At 35.9% G+C, this 26,155-nt stretch overlaps 1 protein-coding gene across 10 annotated transcripts in view; it reads right to left on the bottom strand.

Moving 5' to 3' along the window:
• The window catches only part of slc4a11 (solute carrier family 4 member 11), a 128,662-nt gene that overhangs the window by 34,456 nt on the left and 68,051 nt on the right, over positions 1 to 26,155 (bottom strand). For 8 of the 10 annotated variants that reach the window (XM_049481516.1, XM_049481515.1, XM_049481509.1 and 5 more), the window contains exons 4-8: positions 19,243 to 19,286; positions 15,681 to 15,909; positions 11,881 to 11,913; positions 2,198 to 2,279; positions 452 to 575 (exon numbers count right to left, since the gene is read on the bottom strand). In XM_049481516.1, coding sequence (XP_049337473.1) covers positions 452 to 575; positions 2,198 to 2,279; positions 11,881 to 11,913; positions 15,681 to 15,909; positions 19,243 to 19,286 — 512 coding nt within the window. The remainder of the gene's footprint in view (positions 1 to 451; positions 576 to 2,197; positions 2,280 to 11,880; positions 11,914 to 15,680; positions 15,910 to 19,242; positions 19,287 to 26,155) is intronic. The other 2 variants (XM_049481508.1, XM_049481511.1) reach the window with 1 other exon arrangement.

Raw genomic sequence — 26,155 nt, 5'->3', positions numbered from 1 at the left:
ATGAGAATAACTATTACAATTTTCTTAACTATTTATTAATTTGCTCCAGCGTCTTCTGGATTGATTACACGTTGTGTTTTCGTTGTTTGCCGCGCCACTTAGACGGAAATGGAAATGAATGTTTATCGAATTCTATTGCACAGGCTTATCATCGTCATCGAGGGAAAAATTATCGCGAAACAAATCGATATCGTTATATCGCCCAGCACTAGTATAAATATAGCTACAGTGAGAGACAACAGAGAACAACAGTGATGGAGAAAATCCCCGGGGATGCAGTGGTATAGAGATACGCTCCATTCCACTGTGGGTTTGAGCCTGAAAGTAATAGCTGGTGAGATGTTTCTTGGGATAAGAGCCTCTGTGTATGTGTGTGTGTGTCTGCGCATGTGTGTCTTTGTGTGTGTGTGTGTGTCTTTGTGTGTGTGTGTGTGTTGAGGCATTCCATTACCATCTTTAGAGGTGCCAGTATGAGGATGACATATCGAACTTCAGCGCAGTTCTCCCCCCAGTTCTGAGGCCGGTCCAGCCGAGAGATACATACATGCCGCCTCTGCAGGTTCTTCACATTACAGCTGTTGGAAGACACACAGAATAAAACAGAGAATAGAATTAAAATAAGCATTTTTTTATTTGTAATTTTATATTGCTAAAAAAGATTGGGTATCTTGTATAGTAAATACTTAGTAAAACATCCAATTTAAGACATGCACAGCATGAAACCGCTTTTTATAGCAGAATTTTACTCATTTTTTCTTTTTACTGGTTATTCCTTTTTCTTTGTAGGGACATTAACTTTGTAGGGACATTAACTGCCTTTGCTATTTTTAGGCTTTTCCAATGCATAGTATCTATAGTTCTGTAGAAAATTAAGAGACCACTTCAGTTTCTGAATCAGTTTCTCTGATTTTGCTATTTATAGATATATGTTTAAGTAAAATGAACTCTTTGTTGTTTGGTTTATAAACTAAACATAAACATTTCTCCCAAATTACAAATTCAAATATTGTCATTTAAATTGTATGTCATTTATTTGCAGAAAAAAAAGAAATAACTGAAATAACAAAAAAGATGCAGAGCTTTCAGACCTCAAATAATTCAAAGAAAACAAGTTCATACTATAAAGTAATAAAGTTCAGAAATCAATATTTGGTGGAATAACCCTGATTTTTTATCACAGTTTTCATGCATATTGGCATGTCCTTCTCCACCAGTCTTACACACTGCTTTTGGATAACTTTATGCCACTCAAAAATTCAATCAGTTCAGCTTGGTTTGATGGCTTGAGATCATCTAACTTCCTCTTGATTATATTCCAGAGGTGTTCAACTTGGTAAAAAAGAAACATATCATTTTAAGTGGTCTCTTTTTTTCAGAACTGTTTATACACTATCTGACTCTACTCAACTCCACATGCTTTTTGGTTCCTGGCACCTAGTTCACCAGCTGAATGAACCATTCTTCAAATTCTCCAAAGTTTGTGGCTTTTCTGTTGATTCTATCTGGCCAATTAAAATAGTTTTGATTTATCTTTTAGATTTTGTAATTTATTTTTAATAAAAAATGGGTCTGAATAGACTCCATAGGGATTGTACTATTGGTCACATTTATTCCACAGCTTTTAAAATGTATTTTAAAAGAATGCACTTGAATTAAATAATTTTGATTTATGATTTATTTAAAAAATATATATTTTAGAATCCAATAGAATCCAAAAGGTTTGTACTATTGGTGACATTTTTTTTACAGTAGTTTAAATGTTTTAAATGTTTTTTTAAAATAACCCACTTGTTACATATACAAATTGTTCTTGTTTAACTGGTTTATTTCAAATTTGCAAATGAACTTAATTTTTAACAATTGGAGTTGTTCTTGTTTTATACTTATTTTGAATAAATAATGGATCTGAATAGACTGAACAGGGTTTGTATTGGTGATATTTTTCCCAGAATATTTTATATGTTTTAAATATATTTTAAAAGAATCCACTTATTATATTAGTTGTGTTGAGCTAATAAATATTTCTTGTTTAACTCGTTTATTTCAAATTTGCAAATGAACTCAATTTGCAATTGGATTTCATTTTTATATTTGTACCTTAATGTACCTTTAAACTTTTCCAAAACTTTAACTTTTTACAACTTTCAATAATAATAAAACACACTCTCATCAGTGTAAAAGTGTATAGTAAACTTACAGGATGCAGAGCCATGACTGCTGGTACTGGATGCCCGTGGCCGTGGCTGTGACACACTGCAGCGTCTCGGACAGTAGGTGCACTGTGTGGTGGGAAAGGGCTGGGGTTAGATCAGGAGAGGGGTTTGATTGGGGTTTGAGACAGGTGACTGGGGTGAAGACTAAGGAACATGCAGGGTCAGATAAGACAAAAAAATGATAAAAGATTCACATAGCAACAATGAATCATGGGTAATCCAGCTGGATCTCCCGTTATGGAGGAAAGCCGGCTGATGGACAGCGAACACGTCAGAAATGAAACCGCATGCAATAATAAAGAACATTAAGTCATTTATCACGATACTTCAGGTGAAAAGGTCAGCGCAGATCACGGCATGAAAGAAGAAGCAGGATGAGAGCAGCGAGGCGTCGGAGAGACCAGCGCACAACACCGCGGCGCGAGTGAGTGACAATGAAGACCTTTCCGAGGACAGTGGCAAATGTTTAATTCAAATTAATCAATCTATGTGAGTGTGCAAGTGTGTGCCCTGTCCTCTGTCTTACGAGCTATGAGCTGCCCAGCATACTAAGCAAGAGGGCTATGCGAGCATGTGTGTGTGTGTGTGTGTATGTGTGTCCTCTGGCAGAGGTGACAGGTGTGAGCTGCTCAGCATGGCCGGCAGGAACAGTGTGTGCAGGCCGGAGCGTGTGTGTATGTGAGTGAACTGTTTAGCGAGCAGGATGGATGTCTCTGGCACACAGTCACACTGTCTCATCAATAAGACATCACACACTCACATCCAGGACTGATGGGTATCACCATGACAACACACTCAGTACCATCCAGAAAAAGAGGGAAAGAGGGAGAAAGAAGAAGGGCAGGAGAAAGAAAGTAAGAAAGGAAGCCGTATGAGGAGATTCAGAGAGAAGCACAGGCTATATGATAATGGATGAGAAGACACACTCTGACTGTAAGGGAATTCCAGTAGAAATGGGCAATTAATCAAAAATGAATAGAAATCAGCATTCAGATTCTAATTCAGATTCAGAGTGATGTATTCATATTAACTGAGAATCTTCTTTTCTTTTCATTCTGTTTAATTCCTCAATGTGTGAAACAATGTTTATGTCTCCTTAAAAACATACTACAGTCTGAGACATTACAATATTATATTTTTTATATCCTTGTCATTATATTATTTGTTTGTTAATCAAGGTATAATGTTTAATGAATCATTATATTGATTTGAGATTGTATCAGCCAGAACTACTAGACAGTTGCACTTCAGATCTAACCAAAAGACACCTCAAATTTGTTATGATTTTGAATCAGATTAGAAGTATCCAAATTATAAGTGATTTTAGTCATATAGCGGCACACTCATAAAAATGTGTTACAAAAGAAAACTAATAAAAAAAAATAATACTGAAGAAATGAAAAACATATTAGCATCTTTATTCCTTTTTCCTATTTAAAATTCAAACTTTTTTTTCCTCAACATTCACTTTAAAGAACAATTCTAAAATAATTACTATTTTAAAAATGATATGCTATTAAAAACTAAAATTATTCATGTTATAAAAGCCTTGTCTTTGGTGTTTTCTAGTGTTTTAAGACCCAACATTTGTGTTTCTTGTGTCCTTGAATATAATATACCTGCTTAATTGGATACTATCTGCATCTTAAAAATATATAATATCATTAAAAGGTTACTTTATTTCAGTAATTTAGTTCAAAATTTGAAAATCTTTACGCACTTCACACTTTCCTCTGCTTTCCCTAAAATGTTTATGGAGATGTGGATTTCATTTTCCAGCAGGACTGGAAACATTACCAAAAGTACCAATTGGTCCTCTATAATATTAAAATATTCTGAGACACTGATTTTTGGAATTTTATTGGCTGTAAGCCATAATTCTCAACAATAAAATAAATAAATTCTTAAAATATATCACTCTGTCTGTAAAACATCTATATAATATATGAGTTTTACATTTAGAATTTTGAATTACTAAAAAACTTTCCAATTATATTCTAATGTTTTGAGATGCACTAGTAGCTCTAACTAGGAGTGCAGTTGATATTTGGGTCAAATCAAGGTCAGATGACATTTTCACCACAAACAACAAACTCTTTCAGAGTTAGTTTAGAACCCAGACTGAGACTATGTCCTCTCTTCAGGGTGTTGTACAGCAGTTTTGTTTCACATTTGTTCCACTTCTAAGTGCGATCCAACTATATTCACCCTTAGATTTGGAACAAAACTACTGCACAGAGACCCCTGATAGGACGCGGTCTCAGTTTGGTTCTAAACAAACTCTGAAGGGTTTGTAAAAGTTTTAACAGTGTAATCACTATAATTAATGTCTACTGTAACAAGGTTAAATTTTGAATTTCCCCTCTGGGATCAATAAAGTATCTATCTATCTATCTATCTATCTATCTATCTATCTATCTATCTATCTATCTATCTATCTATCTATCTATCTATCTATCTATCTATCTATCTATCTATCTATCTATCTATCTATCTATCTATCTATCTATCTAAATGTTGAAATTGCTTTCTTTCACGGCCCCTTATTTTACAGTAGACTCTATATTAACCTATTTCTTCTGAAATGTCCTAATTTCTACTTGTCCTCTTCTCATCTCCTATATCATGCATTGAGTGCATCAAATTTTCCATGGCTGGCAATTTCCTTCATCAGCATGTAAAAAGTGTTTTTTTTTTTTTTTTTTTTTAAGATTTTTTCATTATCTGCTCAGAACCAACATTTAATTCTAAAAAAAGTTATTTAGATGCAAATCTCAACTTTAAAGGCCCTGAGAAAATATTTTAAGAAAATGATTTAAAACCTTTAAACTAATGTTTTCTAAAAAGGTTTTGTTCAACTTTTTGTTCTACTTTGGAATTCTTACAATGATATCCTCTTTAAAATGTAGCTAATGTTACAACAGCTTAAGTTTTAGACTGTCAAAGTTCAGCCTCTAAACTAAACAGTTTTAATCTCTTGTTTTTTGTTTTGTTTTGTTTTGTTTTTTACAGCAGATTTCATATTGACTCATTCCTTTTTAAACATTTCAGTGTTATACTCAACCTTTCTTCTCAAATTTTCCAAGGCTGACAAGGCTTTTATCACCACTTCTGGCACTTGTTTACTGAATGTTTTAGCATGCCTGGATCAGACCTGCCTTACTCTATGGAGATCATGCAAGACAAAACATGGTGCCTTGGAATCAGGAAAAGCAGGAATGCAGTAATAAGGGTGTCGATGTAGGAGAACAAACACCAAGTTCTAAACAATTAAAAATGCATTTTCTGTAATATTTCTACTAATATTTACAACAAATGCTTCAGATTTTCAACAAATGCTTCAGGAACAAGCTGTACAGATCATTATAGAAATGCTGTGTATTCTGCGCCTCAAAACTTGATAGAACAAAAAAGATTTAAATTTCTTAATTTCTGATTTGAGTATTCAGACTACACAGAAATGATATTTTCCCAGATTAATCACTTCATAATATCAGTCATCATGCATTGTCCACTCTGCCACAGAGAGCTACACAATGCAGACAATTTTAGTGAAAACTGGCATTTGATGAAAAATATATTTAGTTTCATTTTTTATTATTTAAATAACCATAATACTTTACCATGATAGAATGAACATCTTAAGCTTTATCTGAACTAAATATGAAGATATTACTTGAGTAAAACTAATATTACTAATTTCTAAACACACAGCAAGTGCTTTCAGACCCTTAAAATAAATCAGTAAAGAAGGTTGCGATGTTTCTGATGTCAAACATTACTTTTGACAGGATGTACAGGAAATTATTGGTCATGTTTAAATAGCCTAATATTTTTTTGAACAAAGCCAAATAAAGTGGGAAGGGAAGAAAAGAAACAAATGGGAAGTCTGTGTTGGGTGTTTTTATTTAGTTTTGTAAATGTATTTTTTTATCTATTATTTCTGTGTTCTTACACTGGATATTGTTAAGGCTTTTTTGCTCTTATTGGATTTGTCCTGTTTTTCTACCTTCCTAATTTATTATTGTTTTTTAAACATGGCAAGAAAAACACCATCTCACATCAAAAAAACTGTATAAAATGTACAAAATGCTCTTTTCAATGAAGGTTACCTTTCCTCTTAGTTTGTAATAATATGTTTATTCAGAATTAATAATGCCAAATGTAAAAATGTTTGCATGTAATTTGAACAACTATGCTGCTGACACAAAGAGTACTTTCTATTAATGATGACCTTTAGAAAAATGATAATGAAATTCTGTAACTCTTATAATAATAAAGTTCTACATTTATTTCCAAAAATGAACTCAAATAGATCTATGACTAAATTACGGTTAGCTAATACTTGTAACCTACAATGTGACTTTGAAATATACATATGCCATGTGAGGTGTATTAAGGTGTTTAAAATAAGTAATTTTACTTAATGTTACAGTTTTCAGGTGTTGTTTGATGAAAAGAGCTGGAATTGTATTCCACAAGATTGAAAAACATAACTGGGAGCAAGATCCTCTGGGACTGAGCCCTGTGCGCCAGTAAGGAGATTTTAGAATATAAAAAGATAATTAATGGGCAGCTTTTTAAAATGCCAGCTCTTTTTACGATTTCTGTGAACTTCAAATAAGATAGATGCCAACTTAAATATAAAAGCGACCTTCAGGCTTGAAACTGGAACTGTGTGCTGTGATTGTTTGACAAATGAGTCCAAATCTATAGCTTGTCTGATAAATGACAGGTTGTGTTTACAAAGCTGCAGGATTATTGGACATCCGCTGGGTGAAAATGCTGAGCCGGGTCAGAGAGTGTCCCTCTAATACCAGGTTTCACTTGGAAACACTTCACAGTACTGAAGGTACTAAAAATGTGTGGATTCATTAATCAAGTCCTACAGGCTCGGAGAGACTGCAGAGCTGGACATACTGGTCACGTTCCTTGATGACTGATCACTGTTCGTCCTGTCAAAAACATGCATAAATCAGACTGCCCTACATTGGCCATGTTAATCAAGACACTGAGAAGCCTTTAGAAATCCTGCTACACTTTTATATATAAATGTGCTACAAATGGTTCTTTAAGCGATGTTATACTTGCTTTGATTATTTATCACATTTTAATGTTCCTGATTTTAAATTGATTTATGTTATAGCTACAACCTTTTGTATTTGTACCTTGCTTATTTTAATTTACTTAAATTAGTTATACAGCTCTGAAAAAAGTAAGAGAGCACTTAATAATGATGAGTTTCTTTGATTTGACCAAATTGAAAACCTCTGGAATATAATCAAGAAGAAGATGGATGATTACAAGCCATCAAACCAAACTGAACTGCTTGAATTTTTGCACCAGGAGTGGTGTTAATTTATCCAAAAGCAGAGTGTAAGACTGGTGGAGGAGAACATGCCATGATGCATAAAAATTGTGATTAAAAATCAGGCTTATTCTACCAAATATTGATTTCTGAACCATTAAAACTTGATGAACATGAACTTGTTTTCTTTGCATTATTTGAGGTCTGAAAGCTCTGCATCTTTTCTATTATTTCAGCTATTTCTCATTGTCTGCAAATAAATCCTCTAAATGAAAAAAATATTTTTATTTGCAATTTGGGAGAAATGTTGTCTGTAGTTTTAAAACAAAACAGAAATGTTCATTTTACTCAAACATTTACGTATAAATAGCAAAATCGGAGAAACTGATTCAGAAACTGAAATGGTCTCTTATTTTTTCAAGAGCTGTATATTATTTATCGTGTACTCTTTTCTATTGTGCCTTATTTAACTCTTAATTTCATGGCTTTCCTGAGACTGTTTATACTGACATTTTTAAATGAATAATTATGTTAGTGGGCACACTGTTTCTCCCTTTTTAAATCACTCTATGAAGCACTTTGAGCTTCACTCATCTATATAATATGCTATACAAATTATTGTATAGCATACATTATTAATATTAATATTACATTACCACAGAAGAACCAAATCTGATTCCAAAAAGAACCATTAAAAAAAAACATTTAAAGAATTTAAAGAACATGTCATTTATCACTCTATTTTTCATGTATTTAACAACAATGGTTCTTTTTAGAAGAAAACAGGTCTTGTATGTCACAACTTAAGAAAACCTTTGTAACACCCATTTCATATAGTGTGCATACAAACTATATGAATAATTGTATTGGAAAACCTGTTTACTCAAAAATCAAGGATATTAAATAAGAGTTTATCCTGCATTTGATGGAGTTTAAGAAGGGGGCTTAGTTTATACCCCTCTAGCCCACGCCTGGAATTAGTCATGATGCCAACAGCTTCATGTTAATCTGCTCAAGAGAGTCCCATTCTATTGGCCTAGTCTCTAAAGGGACTAGACAAGTTGTGTGTGTGCATTTGCACAAGAACAACTCAAAGTGGCTTAACGCATTTAATTCATTAGTAGGGGTGTCCACTAATTTAAAAAAAACTACGCCTAATTTTTGAAGCATCAAGTGCAAATCTGTCAGAATGAATGAATCATTCATGATTACTGTTTTTTTAATAGGCTTCACCGCAAATTATTAATCAGTGTACTGTGCACGTATTGTTTACAAAAGCAAACATGTTTCTAATCATCACTTTGGCTCGAAACTCCAGCAAAAATTTTCAAACCAATTTTGCAAGAAATGTGCAAAAAAAGCAAGCTTTGTTCATGAAAACAAGTTTAGCTTATTATGCAAATTGGCACAAATCCAATACTGCAGAAACGCATGGTCCTTTTTAAACCAAGCAATCTGACTGACATAATTCTGAATGAATGACTCATGGTTTGAGAAATATAGGCCAAATCTAAGCATGCTGTGCTAGAGTGCCACCATCAGGGATACTGGGGTCACTTCTTATCTGAGAAGTAGTGTCTGAATTTTACACCTTTGCAGGTAATTTGGTGTTTGGGCCTTTATGTGAATACTGGGCCTTTTAGCCCTCGAAATGTTAAGGTTTTGAAAATGTATTGTATTGTTTAGATTCCAGCCTATACGTTAATCGTATTTCCCAGCTTAATCACTGTTTATTTTTTCACTTTTACTTTTTGCATGCATGCTTCCACCTTGTCATAGCACGCTTCAAAGAATGGACTTTTTTTTGCTTTGTATCAAAGACACATTTAGATATTCTACAATTATTTTAATTGACTTAGTATTTTGCCATGACAGGATTTTACAGCTTAAGCGTTACCTCAGTAAAACATAGAAACAATATGAGAAATGTTAAATACCAGTGCATTAGTCGGTGGAGGATTTCGGCTTTTGTCCATGAATATTCATACATGCAAACATAGCGCCTCTAATTCGCTAACAGTACTGCAAGGCAGCGAGATGTACAACATTTCACGTGCAATGTCATATGCTACTTTACAACATGTGTAATGCTCTGCTAAGAGCAGTTCAGCCACGGACCTAGTCTTAGAGTCTCTGTAAAACGCCAAATCCATCGGAGATCCTATCTAAACCTATAGTTACACACAGAGGTGGGTCGTACAGGTCCAGAAAAAAAAAAAACAAGAAGTCCAAGCTGTATAAAATATACTTGATGTGCTTTAAAGTAAACATTATCATTCCTTTGTATTTTTGCAACATGTTCATTCTTGAGTTAATCTTGAAAAGAAACTTTGTCACAGTGTTTGTATGAAACTGAACTTATGCTGTGAACATCTGAGACACGTTAAATTGATATTGACCCATTTCTACGCCTTATGGCTTGCGCTGTCCACTGTGTTTTAATGCAGAAATAAAATCTGTGAACAGATGAAGAGATGGACAGATGGACTGTCTGGGGGCTGACATAATGCTTAGTACAGGGCACACACACATTTCATTTCATGTGGGGTCCTAATTAAGTCCAAAGAGAGCATTCTGATCATGCTCACACATGCACATTCTCACTGCAGATTCAAAACACACACTTACACACACACACACATAATCGCTCACATATGCACATTCACAGAGAGAGGCTCTGTCATTGACATTCAGACCATCCACTAGACACTACTTAGTATAAACTTGCATGCTTCAGATCAGCCACCACCACCACCCTCACCACCGCACCCCCACACACTTCAAGTATAATAATCAGAGCTTTGAACTGCTGGATGGAATTACATGCTTTTTACACACACACACACACACACACACACACACACACACACACACACACACCTATTCACACACACACACACACACAAATAAACAGAGAGTTGCACATCCACAGATACAGTACAACAAACTCGCACATTGTGTCAATGTAAATGTTTAAAATAAATGTGGAAATATGTAAATAAGATACATACAGATTGTGAGTGTATCTAATAGAGACCAGATATGAGAAACCCCTGACTGTAGACAGTTATATTCAAGACAGCAGAACAGGACACAAACTGGGACTGGGAGTTTGAATAGTCTGTTAAATTGTGACATATAATATCAAATTATTAAAGGTGTTCTAGAATGAAATACTGTATTTTTATGTCAAATAATGAATGTATTGTACAAAGAGATGACATAGAAATCTCAGACACTGTTCTGTCTTCATTCTTAAGTACAAATTCAGCATAAAAAATGAAGCAGAGAATTTCGTATGTACAGTGCATTCGTTTTCTCCTGACTGAACGGAGCAATACCACTGGTTTGAGAGTCTAACTGTTGGTTTCAATAAAGGTTTGACCAGCTGAAAGGCCCTACTTAATGTTTATACAGCAACATGGTAAAAGCCTTGGAACAGGACTGTGCTGTTCACTGTGGACATTCTCATGCTGCCCTCAAAGGAAAGAAACCAGAAACATTTGCTGCAAATTCTATATTCTACTAATTAATACATGCTTCCTATATGTGAAGTCAGCCACCGCTTCTTTTTTTTTGAGCTGCTGCTGATGCAGCATTGCCGGGTGGCATCACAGCGAGGTCGGAGGAAAGCGCAGCAACTCGGTTCTGATACATCAGCTCACAGACGCCCTGTGCTGCGGACATCACCCTCGGAGTGATGTGGGGAGAGAGCGCCATCTACCCACCCGGAGGGAGCAAGGCCAATTGTGCTCCCTCAGATCGCCAGCAGCTTGATGGCAAAGCTCTATGAGCGGGGTTCGAACCTGCGACCTCCCGCTCATAGTGGCAGCGCTTTAGACCGCACCATGCACTTTTGGTTTGTATTGTGTTGTAATGCACTGTTCTGTCTCTTGTATTTATTGTGTATATTGTAGTGTTCTAGCTTTGCACTTTATTATGTCTAAATTGTATTGTTGTTCTATGATGCACCATTGTCCCAGAGAAACGTAATTTCGTTTTGCACTGTGTTCTTGTACTATCAATAAAGTCTCTTGATGTGACTCAATTTACATACTGCTATCCCATGACTTTTGGTATGTCGGGAGAATATTAACAAATTAAAATATTACACATTCTGCATTCTGTGGCACCATTAATCAAGGAGAAATCAAGGACAAATCATCTGGAGAAGTATTCAGTTCGGTTTACACTGTTCATATAAAGCTGATACAGCCTGAGCAGAATGGACAGCATGTTTCTATTGACCACATTCAAACAAACCCAATAGAAACATCAACACAGAGGGGAAAACAGATGGAGTGTGGAATGTTTCGCAGTGACGACGGAGCGGGGTCACGTCCGACCGCGTGCCCTTACCGTTATCACAGAAAAGGAAACTTGGCGACCTGTCTGCGTGAGAGAATCAGAGACACAGACACACTCAGAGTTCAGAGGCCACAGAGGAGAGGAAAGGGTTAAAGGTTAAACACAAGGCAGAGAAACACAAGCGGTGAATCCCAGAGAGAAGCATTTAGTAAGCAGGGAAACATCCCTCTCACCAACGAAATTCAGATCAGCCACCCACACAGGTTCACACGCGTACACACACACACACACACACACACACTCTCCCTCTCTCACTAATTGGGATTGGGCTGTCAGGCAGATGCTGAGGGTCTCTGATAACTGTCTCCGTTCTAACCCACATGAAATATGAATATGATTTTTCCCCATAATCCGTCATTGTGCTTGTGTCTTCGTCTGAATACGATCTGATGGAACTCACGATTCCTGCTTCTTCCTTCTCGTCTGACTATAATTTGATCTGCTGCTCGCTGATAAGGCTCATGAGTGTGTGTGTGCGTATGTGTGTGTGTGCATGTGTGTGTGTGTAAGTATGAGTGTGTGTGTGCTCGTGTGGACGTGAGTGCAGTGGCAACATCTCTCACGAGCAAACACATCACATGAAATGAAGACTCTCACAATTAGCCTCCATTCATCGCTTCACCACAGAAGATCATCAAACCTTATCATATTCATGATGTTCACATTCCGCAGCCCAATCACACTTCGGCTAATTTGCATGCTCTCAGAGCCATGTCATTAATAAGATTCTCTCTCACATGTGAGCTGTGTATCCTAGCAACAGGGGAGAGGGGAAATGGATCATCCCCGTGATTCTGAAACAAGTCAATCAACCAATCATCATCATCGTCATCTGTTTTTTTCTTTTTTGGAACATCTTCATACTGCTGAAGCTCGGACGAAGGGTGAATCCCCACGTAACAGAGCTCACAGAGCACAGTGAAAATTTGCTCGTATTTCTAGGGACAAAATATTCTAATAAATGTTATCAGTCTAATAATGAATGGTATTAGTCTAATATCTAATATATTCATTTTAATAACAGAGTGATCTGGTAGGTTTGCTGGATATATTTGCTCTTTAATTTTTTAGTAATTCTCAGTATTTCATAAATATATAAAACAATACATTTAAACAATTTCACACAGCAGCTATTTATTTACATTGACCTGCATTAAAAAACTTATTTTTTGCACTATAAGGGGCACTTAAAATCCTTAAATGTTTCCCAAATTTCTCAGTGTGCCTTAAAATTTGGTGCGCCTTATGTTTGAATTTTTACAGTCAGGTTGTAAAGAGCAGTAAAGCCGTTCTGCTGAAGTACAGAGTTGTACAGGGGTATCAGTTTAGTTCTCCAGCACCGACACTGGAGCAGTATTAGCATTAGCTGCTAACCGTACTAAGCGCTAACTCTTTAGCCGTTCAGAGGTAAGTATTATCAGCCTGTAGCCTGCTGCTAACCACGGCTAGCACTGCTGGAGCAACATTAGCATTATCCACTAACTGCGCTAAGTTCTAGCTCTTTCACCGTTTAGAGGCGAGTATATAGCCTGCGCCTTTACTGTGTTAAACAAGCTACGTGGGACAAATCGCTAGCTAATATCGCCCTGGCTTACCGGAACACTCAGTGTTCCTCAGTGTAGAACTGTCAGGCTAGCACTAGTGGTTAGCCACTAATGCTTATGTTGCTGCACCAAGCCTTGTGCAGTGGAAATCTGGAAATCTTACTATAGCTTACTGTAAATAAACAGAAGAGCTTTACTCACTCAAATAAACAGTTTTCAGGAAATATCTGTGTAGATTAGCATCCAGTGCTTGGTTGACTTGTTTTCTAAATGTATTTTTTTTATAATTACAGTTTGGTTTACTTAGCGTAGTTTAATCCTCCCTCCACCACCCAGCGGAGAGTTCTGCTGAATTAGAAGGGAAACATGGCAACACCATTTTGTGTCATTTCGTGTGTACTTCAATAGGCCATTCAAAATATAAATCAACTATTGCTTCATAAATACATTATTCAATACTTATGAATGCATTATGAAGTCCCTACGCAGGTTCCCTTCAAATAAAGTGCAGTCCACCACTAAAACCAAGATTTGAATATGACGAGACCTTACACAGAGCCTGAGACGCTGTGGCAGCTTCATTTGCATAATGCAAACTCATGAATGCTTAATGAATTTCACATGGTTTAAGGAACATTTAGAAGGGATTAGGCAAATTAATGATGAACAATCCCAATGAGATCCATCAAAGTAGGAAATAATGGGCAGAGTCTGGAAAAATATCAGGAGACACACACGCTAACACACATGCGCACACACACACACTCGCACTCAAACACTCACACTCACACACCCAGAGCTGTCAAAACCGTCTGACTTCTTCTGGTACACACATCTGAGAGAAGGAGGTCATGTAGAATGCTGAGGGAAAACCTCGATTTCTCAGGATAAAAAAAGTACACTCTCTCGCTCTGTTTTTTCTCCGTAATGAAGTATGAAGAACGATATTAAAGCACATCACAATGCATTAATTGGCTAAGCTCATGTCTCAAGTTTCTCAACTGAGGAGAAGCATTCTCATTTGCTCGTCCCCAAATCCGAAAATAGTCTATATTTAATCCACTGTGAAAAAACAACCCTGATAATTGCTTCTTCAAAAGGTCTTCAAACTGTATAGTGACAATCCTTCATTAAATAGTAATAAAATAATGAAACAAAGAAAGACCAGCTGCTTACACAGCATACACTGAGCTTTTCCTGAGCCTAGACACCTTAGTTCTTAGTGATGATGTCTCGGAATCGGTTCTTCAGAATTTACAGCATGGCAACATCTTTAGAGAGTGTAGAGATGTTGACCAACATATGATACAGTTACGTATCATGTAAACCCACATTCATGTTGCATGCCCACAATTAAATACATATCTAATCTAGAACAACACATGAAAGTGACTTGAATTAATCTAATTTAAACAAATTTAAAACATGTCTACACAGCTTTGGAAAGCCTGAAAAAGTCAAGAAATCCTGAATTTAAGCCTTTCAAAATGGCTCTGTCTGGGACTTGTTTTTCAGCGATTAGATGTTGTTCTGGTGCGTCCTGTTCCTCAGAATCCACCCGATGCTTGCTGAAACTAGCAGAGCGAGTGCAGGATGGTGCAACACTAACTGCGGCTCATGGCCTGGCATGTAGGCTGGTGTCCTCTGGGAGGGTATGACAGTTACAGAGAGTGGTGATGTGTAAATGCGCGATCACTGGTGAGCCATTATCACCTGACTGCACTGTCCCAGGTCGTGCAGAACCATGCCTGACCTCTGACCCCTGCCCAACACATTCCAGATTGGGGTTGGCGGGAAGCCGACGGGAGAGAACGGTGGACTTCATCATTGTCAAAATGCTGAGTTAAATTTTGCCACCACTTTCAAAATGTGCCTTTTCTTTCCTCGCAGCCCTGTGACTCCTTCTGTTTGTCCTTACATCTCTATTTCTGTCTCGCTTTGTGCTGCTCCCCTTTCAAATGTTAAGTCGAGATTATTTAAGCGCTGCGAAATGAAGAAGGAAGCTGCTCTCGGTCACTTAAAGGAGCGGTCTGAATGATAGCTGTCAGAGGATGAGCTTAGTGTCCTCGGCATGCCAATCAGGCCTGCACTCTTTGCCAATGCCCTGGTGGACTAACCTTTTATTTGCTTTATTCTGAAATTCAAACACACACATCTCTCTTTCTGCACCCTTTCTTCCACTTCCAGGCGCAAACACACACACACACACACACACACAGACCTATACACACGCTCCTGCACACTCACCGTTGACCTCCTGTGAGCCAGCATCAGTGAAGAGGGAGCTCATGATCTCCTCGAAGTTGCAGCCGGGCTCAGCCGTGTGCGGGTCCTGGGAGATGTGCCGGAGCATGGTCTTCAGCACGTCGTCCAGCGACGCCTCGTCTTCATGCAGAAGAATGCTCGCCCTCTCCAGAAAACCATCCAGGTCCCTGTGGGCCCTTATCTCCTCCTCGAAGTTCATCAGCTTTACGTACTGATAACACACACACACACAGCTGATAAGCACAAGCATATACAAAAAGACTAAGGTTAATAGAAACCTTTGATCAGGGTTAGATAACAAAAGACGGAGTAGTCTCCAAATTCCCTCAGGGTCTGTATCTTCTTCACTCTCATTAACACATAGCTACCTTCACACAGCAGCTAAAAGTGGTCCAAATCCAATATGTTTTGTCATATGTGACAGAGATATATTATCTGTATGGCAGTGTGAATGGGAAATAGCATATTAAATCACTGCAATATGTCTGATTTGTGGCAATGGGAGTCTGAACAGCCATTTCAGCTGGATATCAGAAGGGGAAATGGACGTGAGTAATCTGGAAAATGGACGATAGCAACGAGTAAGGGTTTTATTGGTGGGATAATGAGGTAACCTAATAAATAGCTTGATCAATTTTTGTGTTCCAATAATATTTAATGGCTTGTTTCTCAAATGCTCAGTGGGTAAGTGGGTGCAACAACAAAGTAAAATAAAAAGCCTAAAAGCTAACTTTAAAGAAACCAAGGACATATAGCTGTTAAATATGATATTCATTTTCTTATCAAATAGAAAATATGCTTTATTAAGCATAGAGGGGACCTAACTGGACCTAACTGTATATTTCGTTACAGGAAGTGCCAAGAAAATATGTTAAACTAGAAGATGCACAGCAAAAAAAAACTAAAAAAATATTTGAATAGCATATAGAAGCATAATATTTTGTCTTTTTGGAAAAATAGTGAAATAAATATAGTTTATAGTGTCATTATTATGATATTTTTTTCTCAGCTCTCTCAGTGCATGAATATATACACATCACAGGTGGTGGCTCATACTATTAATATCAGATATTTTAATTATACTAGTATCATGTATAATCATGATATTTATTTTGGTCATATTGTCCAGCAAACCAAATAAGTGGTCATGGCTTGAAAGCTTGAAAGCATTTTCAGTAATAAGCTCAGCTGCAGAGACTGGAACTTCTTGATAGCTCCTGTGATTCTGACCAAGATGAAACTAAAACTTCATTTGAAGCATTAGTTACACAGTGCAAACTGTTCAGGCGAATGATGGATATTGGTACAATAAAAAAGATTGTGTGAACAGTCTAAAATTAACATTGGATTTGGTGAGAAAAAAAATGATTTGGGTCCCTTTTACCTGCTGTTTGAATGAAGCCATACAGTCTTATGCATTAATGTGGCAAAAGAAAATGATTGGATACCTTCCAGGGCGCTACTAACTAACAGTAGTAACACCCATTTTGGCAGAAAGCACAGCTCGCATTTTTGTAGCAGCTAAAAATCTTTCGGCTCCTGCATTTGGAAACCTTCCCCACTCTTCTCTCTGAATAAGGCTTCTATTTCTGGCATATTCATGGACTGGCTTGTATGTTTAGTTTAGGGAACTTTTATAAGCCAGTCTCTTCAGGTAGCCCCTGAGTTTAAGGTATGATTTGGATCATTATTCTGTAGTAAAAGCCCTACCTTTTTTAGCTTCAGCCTTTAACAGATGGTTTGACATTTGCATCCAGGATTTCCTGGTATTTTGTGGAATCAATTCTTTCCTACACACGTGCAGGAGTAGTGCCAATGCCACTGGTGATAATACCAAAGTAAAGCAAGAGAAATCCACCCCCAAGCTTTACAGCTGACAAGGTTTTCTTTAATGAAATACGTTCCCCTTTTACGTACGCTTTCTGATTGTGAACAGAAAGTTCTAGTATTTTGATCTCACCAGAGCACACCACTTGTCATCTGCCTTTCCAAGCTCATCTGTACCATATTTCAAAAGTTGGAAGGGTCACAGATAACGTTTATCTCTTTTGAATTATCCATGATGACTATATTTGTGCCAGTAAGGCCACACAGTTTAATGATGCACCAAAATTCTTGACCTGCAGATTATTGGGAGTATAGGGTTTTGATTTGCCTGCTCTACTAACAGACAAGCAGCTCTCATTTTGACTTCCACAGTTCCCCTGAACTGCCATTTCTTAGTAACACACAAGCTAAATACAGCTGTAGAAACCACAAGCTGAATACACTTCCGCTATTCGTTTATTCTGCTTGGGAGGATTTATTTATGGATTAGTTGGTACTTTCATTTTTAGATTTTTAGGCAGTTCTGATACATAGCATATGTTTGCTGGATATTAATACTTGCATTGAATATTTAAATAATTCAAAAATACTTTGTTTCAGCTGACAGCACCTAGTTACATTTTGATAAAGAGAAAAATAGCATTTTAATGCTGTAGGAGTATAAATATTTGCACAGGCCAAACAGATTATTTAGATTTTTACACTGTGTATGTCACGAAAGACTAACTATAATCATGTTTTTTTTTTCAAACCATGAGTTTTGTTCTAAATGAGCACGTATAAAAAATATTAATGTATTCAATAATAAGGCAAGGCAAGTTTATTTATATTAATACCAATATGTACTGCAATAAAGGAGGCCTCTGGACTAAAATTGTCCCAATGTCCTAGGGCCATAAACTTAGCACATGGGCAGGGATCAGGGCTGCACGATTTGACCAAAATAACTAATTGCGATTTTTCCACAGAATATTGTGATTTAAATTGAGATTATTTTTAATCCATGAAACTCTTTACCTGTATTAGTGGTCTGTTATTGAACGTCCATTTAAATTGTGACATCAATTAAAACATGATTAATCGTTCAGACCTAGCAGAGATTAAAGCTTTTTCTTCGAGATGGAGAATTTGCATACTCTAAAAACAGTTATAAGCAGTTTTTTAACGAGACTGCCAGTTGATTTAAGCATGACTGGGAGTTTTCTTACTGCTTAGCATACAGCCTGTTTATGGATAAGATCCTACCTTTTAACATAGAGCCAATCAGCTTGCTGATAATGTGACAAGAGGTGGCGATAATAATGTTCATTACAGGGTGCGTTGTTACATACAGAAATTGACAAAATTATTTTTTAGTCTGCAGGAACATACATTGATGTTGTGCACTTTTTTGAGTCTGTGAGTGGTTTTATAATGTTTATACTGATTTCAGAATTTCTAACCAAAATTAAGAAATATATTGTGATATAAATTTTTGGCCAAATCATCCAGCCCTTATATTACTGCACGAACCATGCAAGCTTCATCACTACTTTGGGGGGCCCATTTAACTGTGTTAAAATATTGGTTAACAGCTGAATTTGTTTCCCTCCTATAACTGAGCTTTTTTAGGACTGGAATGTTTTTTTTATGTCAGTGGTATTATAGCAGCATCATGCTGTCAGTGTGAAGAGTGTGTGTGTGTGTGTGTACGCAGAGGTAAACAAAAGTCTCTTACTCTCCGTGACGTGTTGAGCAAGACACAGCCGTGGACATCAGAATCTGGGAGAGGAGAGGGAAGATAAGAGAGCATGTGTAAGAGAAGTGTGAAGGAGCGAGAGAGTAGCAACAGTGGAGACACTGAGACAGCTCCTAAAACACTGTGATGGAGAAGGACACACACTCTTGTTTCTTGTTGAACAAAAAACAAACGCAGAGTACAAAGCGTACAGACAGACGAGAGGATCAGCGTGTTCCCCCTGAACACAGAACACTCCCTCAAATACCTAATCTCCAAAAGGCAAGTACAGTCACTGTCTAAAAAACCCACTGCTCTTTTCCACTCCGGTTTATCACTCAGCACAGCGTGAGCTCATTCAAACACATACGCTGGCAGAGCCTCGGCACACGCACGTGCGTGTATGTGTGCGTCTACGGGGGTGCCCGCACGTGTGCGCGCGTGTTCACGTGTCCCTGCTTGCCCTTGTTTGCGCCCTGTGCTGTATTGTCCTCAGGTTTATCCAGAGTTCAGCTTAAAACTCTCACAGAAAGGCTGGATACTTAGTGCTCGTCCATATAGAGATTATACAAAGCAGAGAGCCTTTATCAGCCAGAGATCCCCCACTCCTGCATACTCTCCGAGCAGGAAGTCCTGCCTGCAGAGAGATATTCAGAATGGATTACCACGGCCCGCGCCGACTCCTCCTCTGCCTCTGCTCTCAGATTAGAGAACTGCTGGAATGGGTTTAGGATTAAAAGGGGAACTTTGCGAATAAAAGCCCCGCTTTAAAAGCAGAACTTTGGGGTTTAATGAAGAGTAAGACTATGCGTTAAATTAATAGGGTTACATAACCCCTGAGCCGTTTTTAATGGCTTATCGCTGTCATTTGAAACTGCTCATTTCAGTATCTCCCTGCATTCCTCCCCCCAAGTATGTTTCCAGATATGTTTTAGCTCGCACTTTATATTTACAGCGACAAAAGAAAATCAGATAGTTATGGATCGTTATTTAACCTTATCCTCTTGTGCACCAGTAAGCAAACACACTCCAATCCAATCTAATCGGTAATTTTTTTTACTGCAAGCTACCCAAAGGATGATCAACCAATCCAATTCAATCTTCAACTCATAGTTGTTTGAAAGATATAATTCATTGTTAACAAAAACAGTCTAAACTGCAAATCTAAAGTGTATATATTGCATAATAAACAAAGTATTTTAATCATCCAAATCACTGAGTGAGTTTAAATGCATTTAATAGTCAGTGTGTTTACATGAACTTAGCAAATCAAATAAGGAGAACATTTTAGGTGTACATACATGATTCAGGCAATAATTACATTTCTCTATTTAGATTTCTCACTTTAAAGCAAACACACTCCAATCCAATGCAAGATACCCATCTTAAATAATGATAGACAATTCAACTCAATCTATAACTTAAAGTTGTGTGAAAGATCTAAATCATTGTTAACAAAACCAATTCACACAAATCACAACTGTAATACATAGATAAACTATCACTGCATAATCTAATGTGTTTTTTTTATATTTTAGAGCAAGAACTAACGCACTACACATAAGACAGCATTACAAGAATGTAAAGCAATTTTCTTAGAACAACACTTTTAGTCTATGCTTAAAAGTTTTCCCCATTTTCATTCCCAAACATTTTTTGTCCACTCCCAATCATATAAACCCAAATGGGAGCAATATTGAATGACATATTGAATTAAGTTAATGAAAAAGCAAAGCAAAATGCACAAAAAAAAAAAATAAACAAAAAAATAGTTATTAATCCAAATTATTATAGTTCTACAAGTTCAAGTTCATTCAGCAGGCGATGTTGATCTAATGTGTTTTAACTATCAAAATCCCTGAGTGTGTTTACATGCATTTAATAATCTGATAACTGCAGGTAATCAGATTGCAAATGTCAGTGATCCAGTAATACAGCACTTAAAAATCTAATAAGGGAAGGTACATATGATTTATGCAATAATTAGTTTTCTCACTTTAAAGACTCACTTTACTGCCAAATATGAATCTAAAAAAAGAAGAAGAAATTATGAATATCCAACCTAGCTGTCTCATGTACCAGTAAGCAAACACTCAATTTTATTCAAAAAACTCAATTTTATTGAATCTAATCTAATCTACGGTAATCTAATCTAATCAGCTAATTCCACTACAAGATGCGAGCTACCTGTCTGTATCATGGTCTACATTTTCAATACTTAATTTAATTCATAATTTAAAAAATAAAAAGATAACTAAACATCACATTGTTAAATTATTATTTAAACTATTATAATCATCACTTATCTGGAGCAGAAAAACAGAATTTAGACGTCAGTAATCAGATAAAGGGGAAAATTTTAATGTTTAATGCTGCTGCCTTTTTAAAACATGGCCTCACTTAACCAGCAAATATGGAGCTTTTTTTGTGATTACAAAATTGTGTACACACACTGCTCCCTCTATCAGAGCTGCAAGCCTCGAGTACATTTTCAGATATTTTCAGCTCACAGTTTTTATTTACTGCCACAAAAGACCTGAATCATCTAACCTAGCTCTACTGCACCAGTAAGCAGACCGCACAGACTGAAAAACTCAACAAAGCCACAGTAAATCTATACATGAATTAGAAATGCAATAATTTTATAATTGTCTAATATTCAGCTCCCTTTATCCCATTTCTATATCAGATTTCTTGAGCTTAATCTGATCTAATTAATTGGAATTTGCTGTTTACATGAACACCTGAATAAACACCTTTAAATAGAATTTTACATATTTTACCTTACTCTAAATAATGATTAACCAAAACACTACAATCAAATTAAATCAGATAATAATTAGGTAAAAAACACATCATCGTCAGATTGTCATGTAATGCACCTCTTCAAATCTCTACTACTAATCTGTGCTAATATGATCTAATATACTAGAACATAATATAATTTTCTGATATCACAAGTGATATTAATGTGTCATATTAAAATCTAATTTAATCTAATATACTCTAATTAACAGTAAATCTAATTGTAATATAATTAAATATTTATAATCTCAGACAGAATCTACTTTAAATGCACTGTAAACATTGGGATTTCCCAATAAACAAAATATGAGAAATGTAAATTTAGATGAACAAATATAATATTTGACATCAACCTAGAAACCTAAAAAAAACTCAAACATGAACTTTTTTAATAGTGTCAATTCATGTAATTTGCATTTTAGCATTGCTGATCTAATCTAATTCAATTTAATCATTTTTAATTTAAATGCTTTACTTTTTTAAGTCTAACATACTTCGTTTTTGGCTTAAAATGCTAAAAAGGGTTAGAATTCACAGATTTCCCTGGATTAAAACAGTGTCAGAGATACTAGTCTATGGCGATATCTGCAAAAACACATAATACACAGAGAATAAGTCAATTAATACTCAATTCATTCAAATGCTCAATTCATCTAAACTCACTAAACAACTGGCTCTGTCTTTAGCAGCCAGCAGCAGATTATTAACATCAGTGGTCAGTAGCCAGCAGTTAGGAAAGTCACAGGAACAGCAGGTGACAGGGGTGAGATTAAAACGGACGATATTTCTCATCAAGCTTAAACCTGTCTTGTGGGAAAAAAACAGTTTAGTGTGGACTTTTTAAGAGCGATCTGGCAACCCAGTAGCGATAGCAGCAAGTGTGGTGGCTGAGCAGTGAGAGCAGCTCTCAGCAGAAGAGGAATATCCGGGCATTTGTATAGAAGATGCTTCTGCTACTTTTAAGTTGTATATCTGGCTGCATTTTGGCTCCAGTGGAAACAATAAACGGTAACAGAGTGACCAACAAGACACAAACCATATATAAATACTGTAAGTAAATCCTACACGTGACTCAGTTGTACTTCCTTAGCTCTGTACTGTATTTAAAAAAAAATGGTCTGTCTCTGTTTGCACTTCAAGCATAGTCTTAATATGACTGGTTATGGTTATGCATAGTTAGATTAACGTTACAAGAGGTTTAGGAGAAAAAAACAAAAACCATAGTCTTAATATGACTGGTTGTGGTTTGAACTTATTGTTTGCACTATAAGTAGAAAAACCTAGAAAAGTTTTATTTTTATTTTTTATTCTTATTTCTACTTCTTATAGAATCAATGTGAGAGAAACCAGTCTGTTAAGTTTGCGTTTTTGTCAAATAAAACTCCAGTTTTCAAGCCATTTTTAATTTTTGACGTTTTCTATAAAATTTTATTTTTAAATCTCGTCTTGTCTCGTACTCGTGAACCCAGTATCGTGTCTTGTCCCATCTCGTGATATTTGTGTCTCGTCACACCCCTAGCAGGTGATCCAGACCACCGCAGGTGATCACACCTTTGGCGGTGGATAAGCGTCATCCTGCCATCACAGAACTCAGTTTGTAAAAGTTGACCCCCATTAAGGTCTCTTACACACATGCGCACACTTCACTCGGCCGGGCTGCGGAGTGTCAGAGGAGTGGAGTGTGCGTTTAATCCCGACGAGTGCTGACGGGTGTGTGCTGGGGCTGACGAAGCGTCGGCTCGGATGAGACAACGTGTGAACAAACCCCTCGCGCGCTGATATGAGCATATCTAATGCTGCGCGGGACTCGCTGGAGCAGAAAAGTGAACATTAAAATTGGACTGAACATATTTGTTTGAACAGAGCTGGTTACCGCAGTCAGACTGGAACAGGCCCTGTCCACTGATATTAATCCAGCTCATTCACTAAATGTTTATGACGAACTGACAGAGAAAAAAAAAATTAAAGCACTTTAAAGCACTACAGTCCAGGAAAACGTACTTGCTTAATATTAAAGTATATAAATAAGCATTGTTTGTGACTTGATTTATTGTTTCACTGCACATACAGCTCTGAAAAAAATAAGAGACCACTTAAAAATGATGAGTTTCTTTAATTTTACCAAATTTAAAACCTCTAAAATATAATCAAGAGGAAGATGGATGCTCACAAGCCATCAAACCAAGCTGAACTGCTTGAATTTTTGCACATGGAGTAAACGCATTAAGTTTTCCAAAAGCAGTGTGCAAGAATGGTGGAGGAGAACATGCCAAGATGCACGAAAACTGTGATTAAAAACAAGGGTTATTCCACCAAATACTGAATTAATTATATATAATTAATACATAATTAATGAATATGAACATTATTTGAGCTCTGAACGCTCTGCATCTTTTTTGTTATTTCAGCCATTTTTCATTTTCTGCAAATAAATGCTTTAAATGACAATATTTTTATTTGGAATTTGAAGAAATGTTGTCTGTAATTTATAGAATAAAACAACAATGTTCATTTTACTCAAACATATAAAAAAAATAGCAAAATCAAAGAAATTGATAAAAAACTGAGGTGTTCTCTGTTGTATGTTTGCTGTTTTTGTTAAAATCCACAAAAAATTGTTAAAAAAGCTTGTTTGTAATGTTTTACTTATTTTGAAATAACTTACTAAGGGGATGAGTAATTAAGAATAAAGATATAACCTTATTCCCTTTTTTACTATAATCTAAATTTGCTGTTGTGGGGAGATTCTAATATCAGAGATTGTTCTTTATTTTCTATTTATTGTTCTTTGTATTTTTTTTGTTCTTTGTTTGTGTTTTTTTCTTATTATGTTTAATAATATTTCTTATTATGTTTAATAACATACTTTCTAAGGTTTGAACATTTATTTTAGCTTATCAGAGACTTTACTTTCACTTTCAGGTGTCCTGAAACTCAATTTAGGGGAGCATGAGCACCTGTATAAAAAGGCTAGCTATGTCTATGCTTCTGTCAAAATGTTAGGGTAATAGATATGCCCCCATTAAACATTAGTTCTTCTCCTCTTAAGTTGCCTTTTTTAAATACTAAGTTTTGCCATAAACAGTAATGCAAAAAAATCTGACAAAACCATGAAAATATTTGTCTTTTTAACATATGGACATTTAATATTCATGTAACAGTATTAAGAGACACCAAATTAACTAACCAGCTTAAACTAAAGAAATTAAGAAGAATTCCACATGGAGTGGAACATCTGGGAAAATCTCTCTCCTGGTCAGTGTCAGTTTTAGCAAACTTCAAAAGACTTTCTGATCTGGACAGAGTCTGCGTATTAGCGCAGATCACAGCAGTTTCGGTTCTCCTCATTGGCAAAAAAGAGCCCACAGAGCTGAGTTTTTGAACTATAATTTAGTGGAAATGTAAATCATTACATAACAAAACATATAAACTTCCACTCCAGTGGAAAAATTAGCTTTGTGGTAGACTGAGACATATGTTCTAGAAAATTAACAAATTGACAACCTGGTGGATTGTTTTGTCTCTTATTTCTATAGAACTGAAGGGAATGTAATCTCTGCATCCATTTTTTATACAGTCATTGCATTTTACAAATCAATCAAACAATCAACCTTATTTAAACTCGGAGCACATTGTGGGTGTACATTTACAATGTAGAACATATTTAAATAAGATTCATAAGATATTTTAAAATAAAATAATATAAAAGAAATAAGATGAAAATAAGAATTTAGTGGGGATCATTAAATCATAGATAAGAAAATCAAAGGTAATACAAAATGTAAAGAATGCAATTACAGATAAATAAATGAAATGTAAGAAGTAAAGAACATAAAAGAAGTAAAAAAAATAATAAGCAATGACTAAAACAATAAAAGAATAAAAAACAAAAAAAACTATGAAAGAGAGTTAAAAGGAAGCACCATTTTAAAAAAGGTAACTAAAAATGAAGTAGAACAAAAAAAACAACTTAAAAAATCATTAAAAAGTAAAAAGCAAATAAGATCAGCTTTAACAGTGGCAGGCTGTCTGCCAAAATAATTCTGAAAATACATTTGTTCAGGTTTATATTTTTTGTGTAATACTTTCATATCTCAGTATTGTTTAA

The sequence above is a fragment of the Astyanax mexicanus genome, chromosome 7 (assembly GCF_023375975.1).
Source record: "Astyanax mexicanus isolate ESR-SI-001 chromosome 7, AstMex3_surface, whole genome shotgun sequence".
Classification (NCBI taxonomy): domain Eukaryota; kingdom Metazoa; phylum Chordata; class Actinopteri; order Characiformes; family Acestrorhamphidae; genus Astyanax; species Astyanax mexicanus.
The sequence above is the reverse complement of the archived record's forward strand: the minus strand, read 5'-3'. Positions and strand labels throughout refer to the sequence as shown.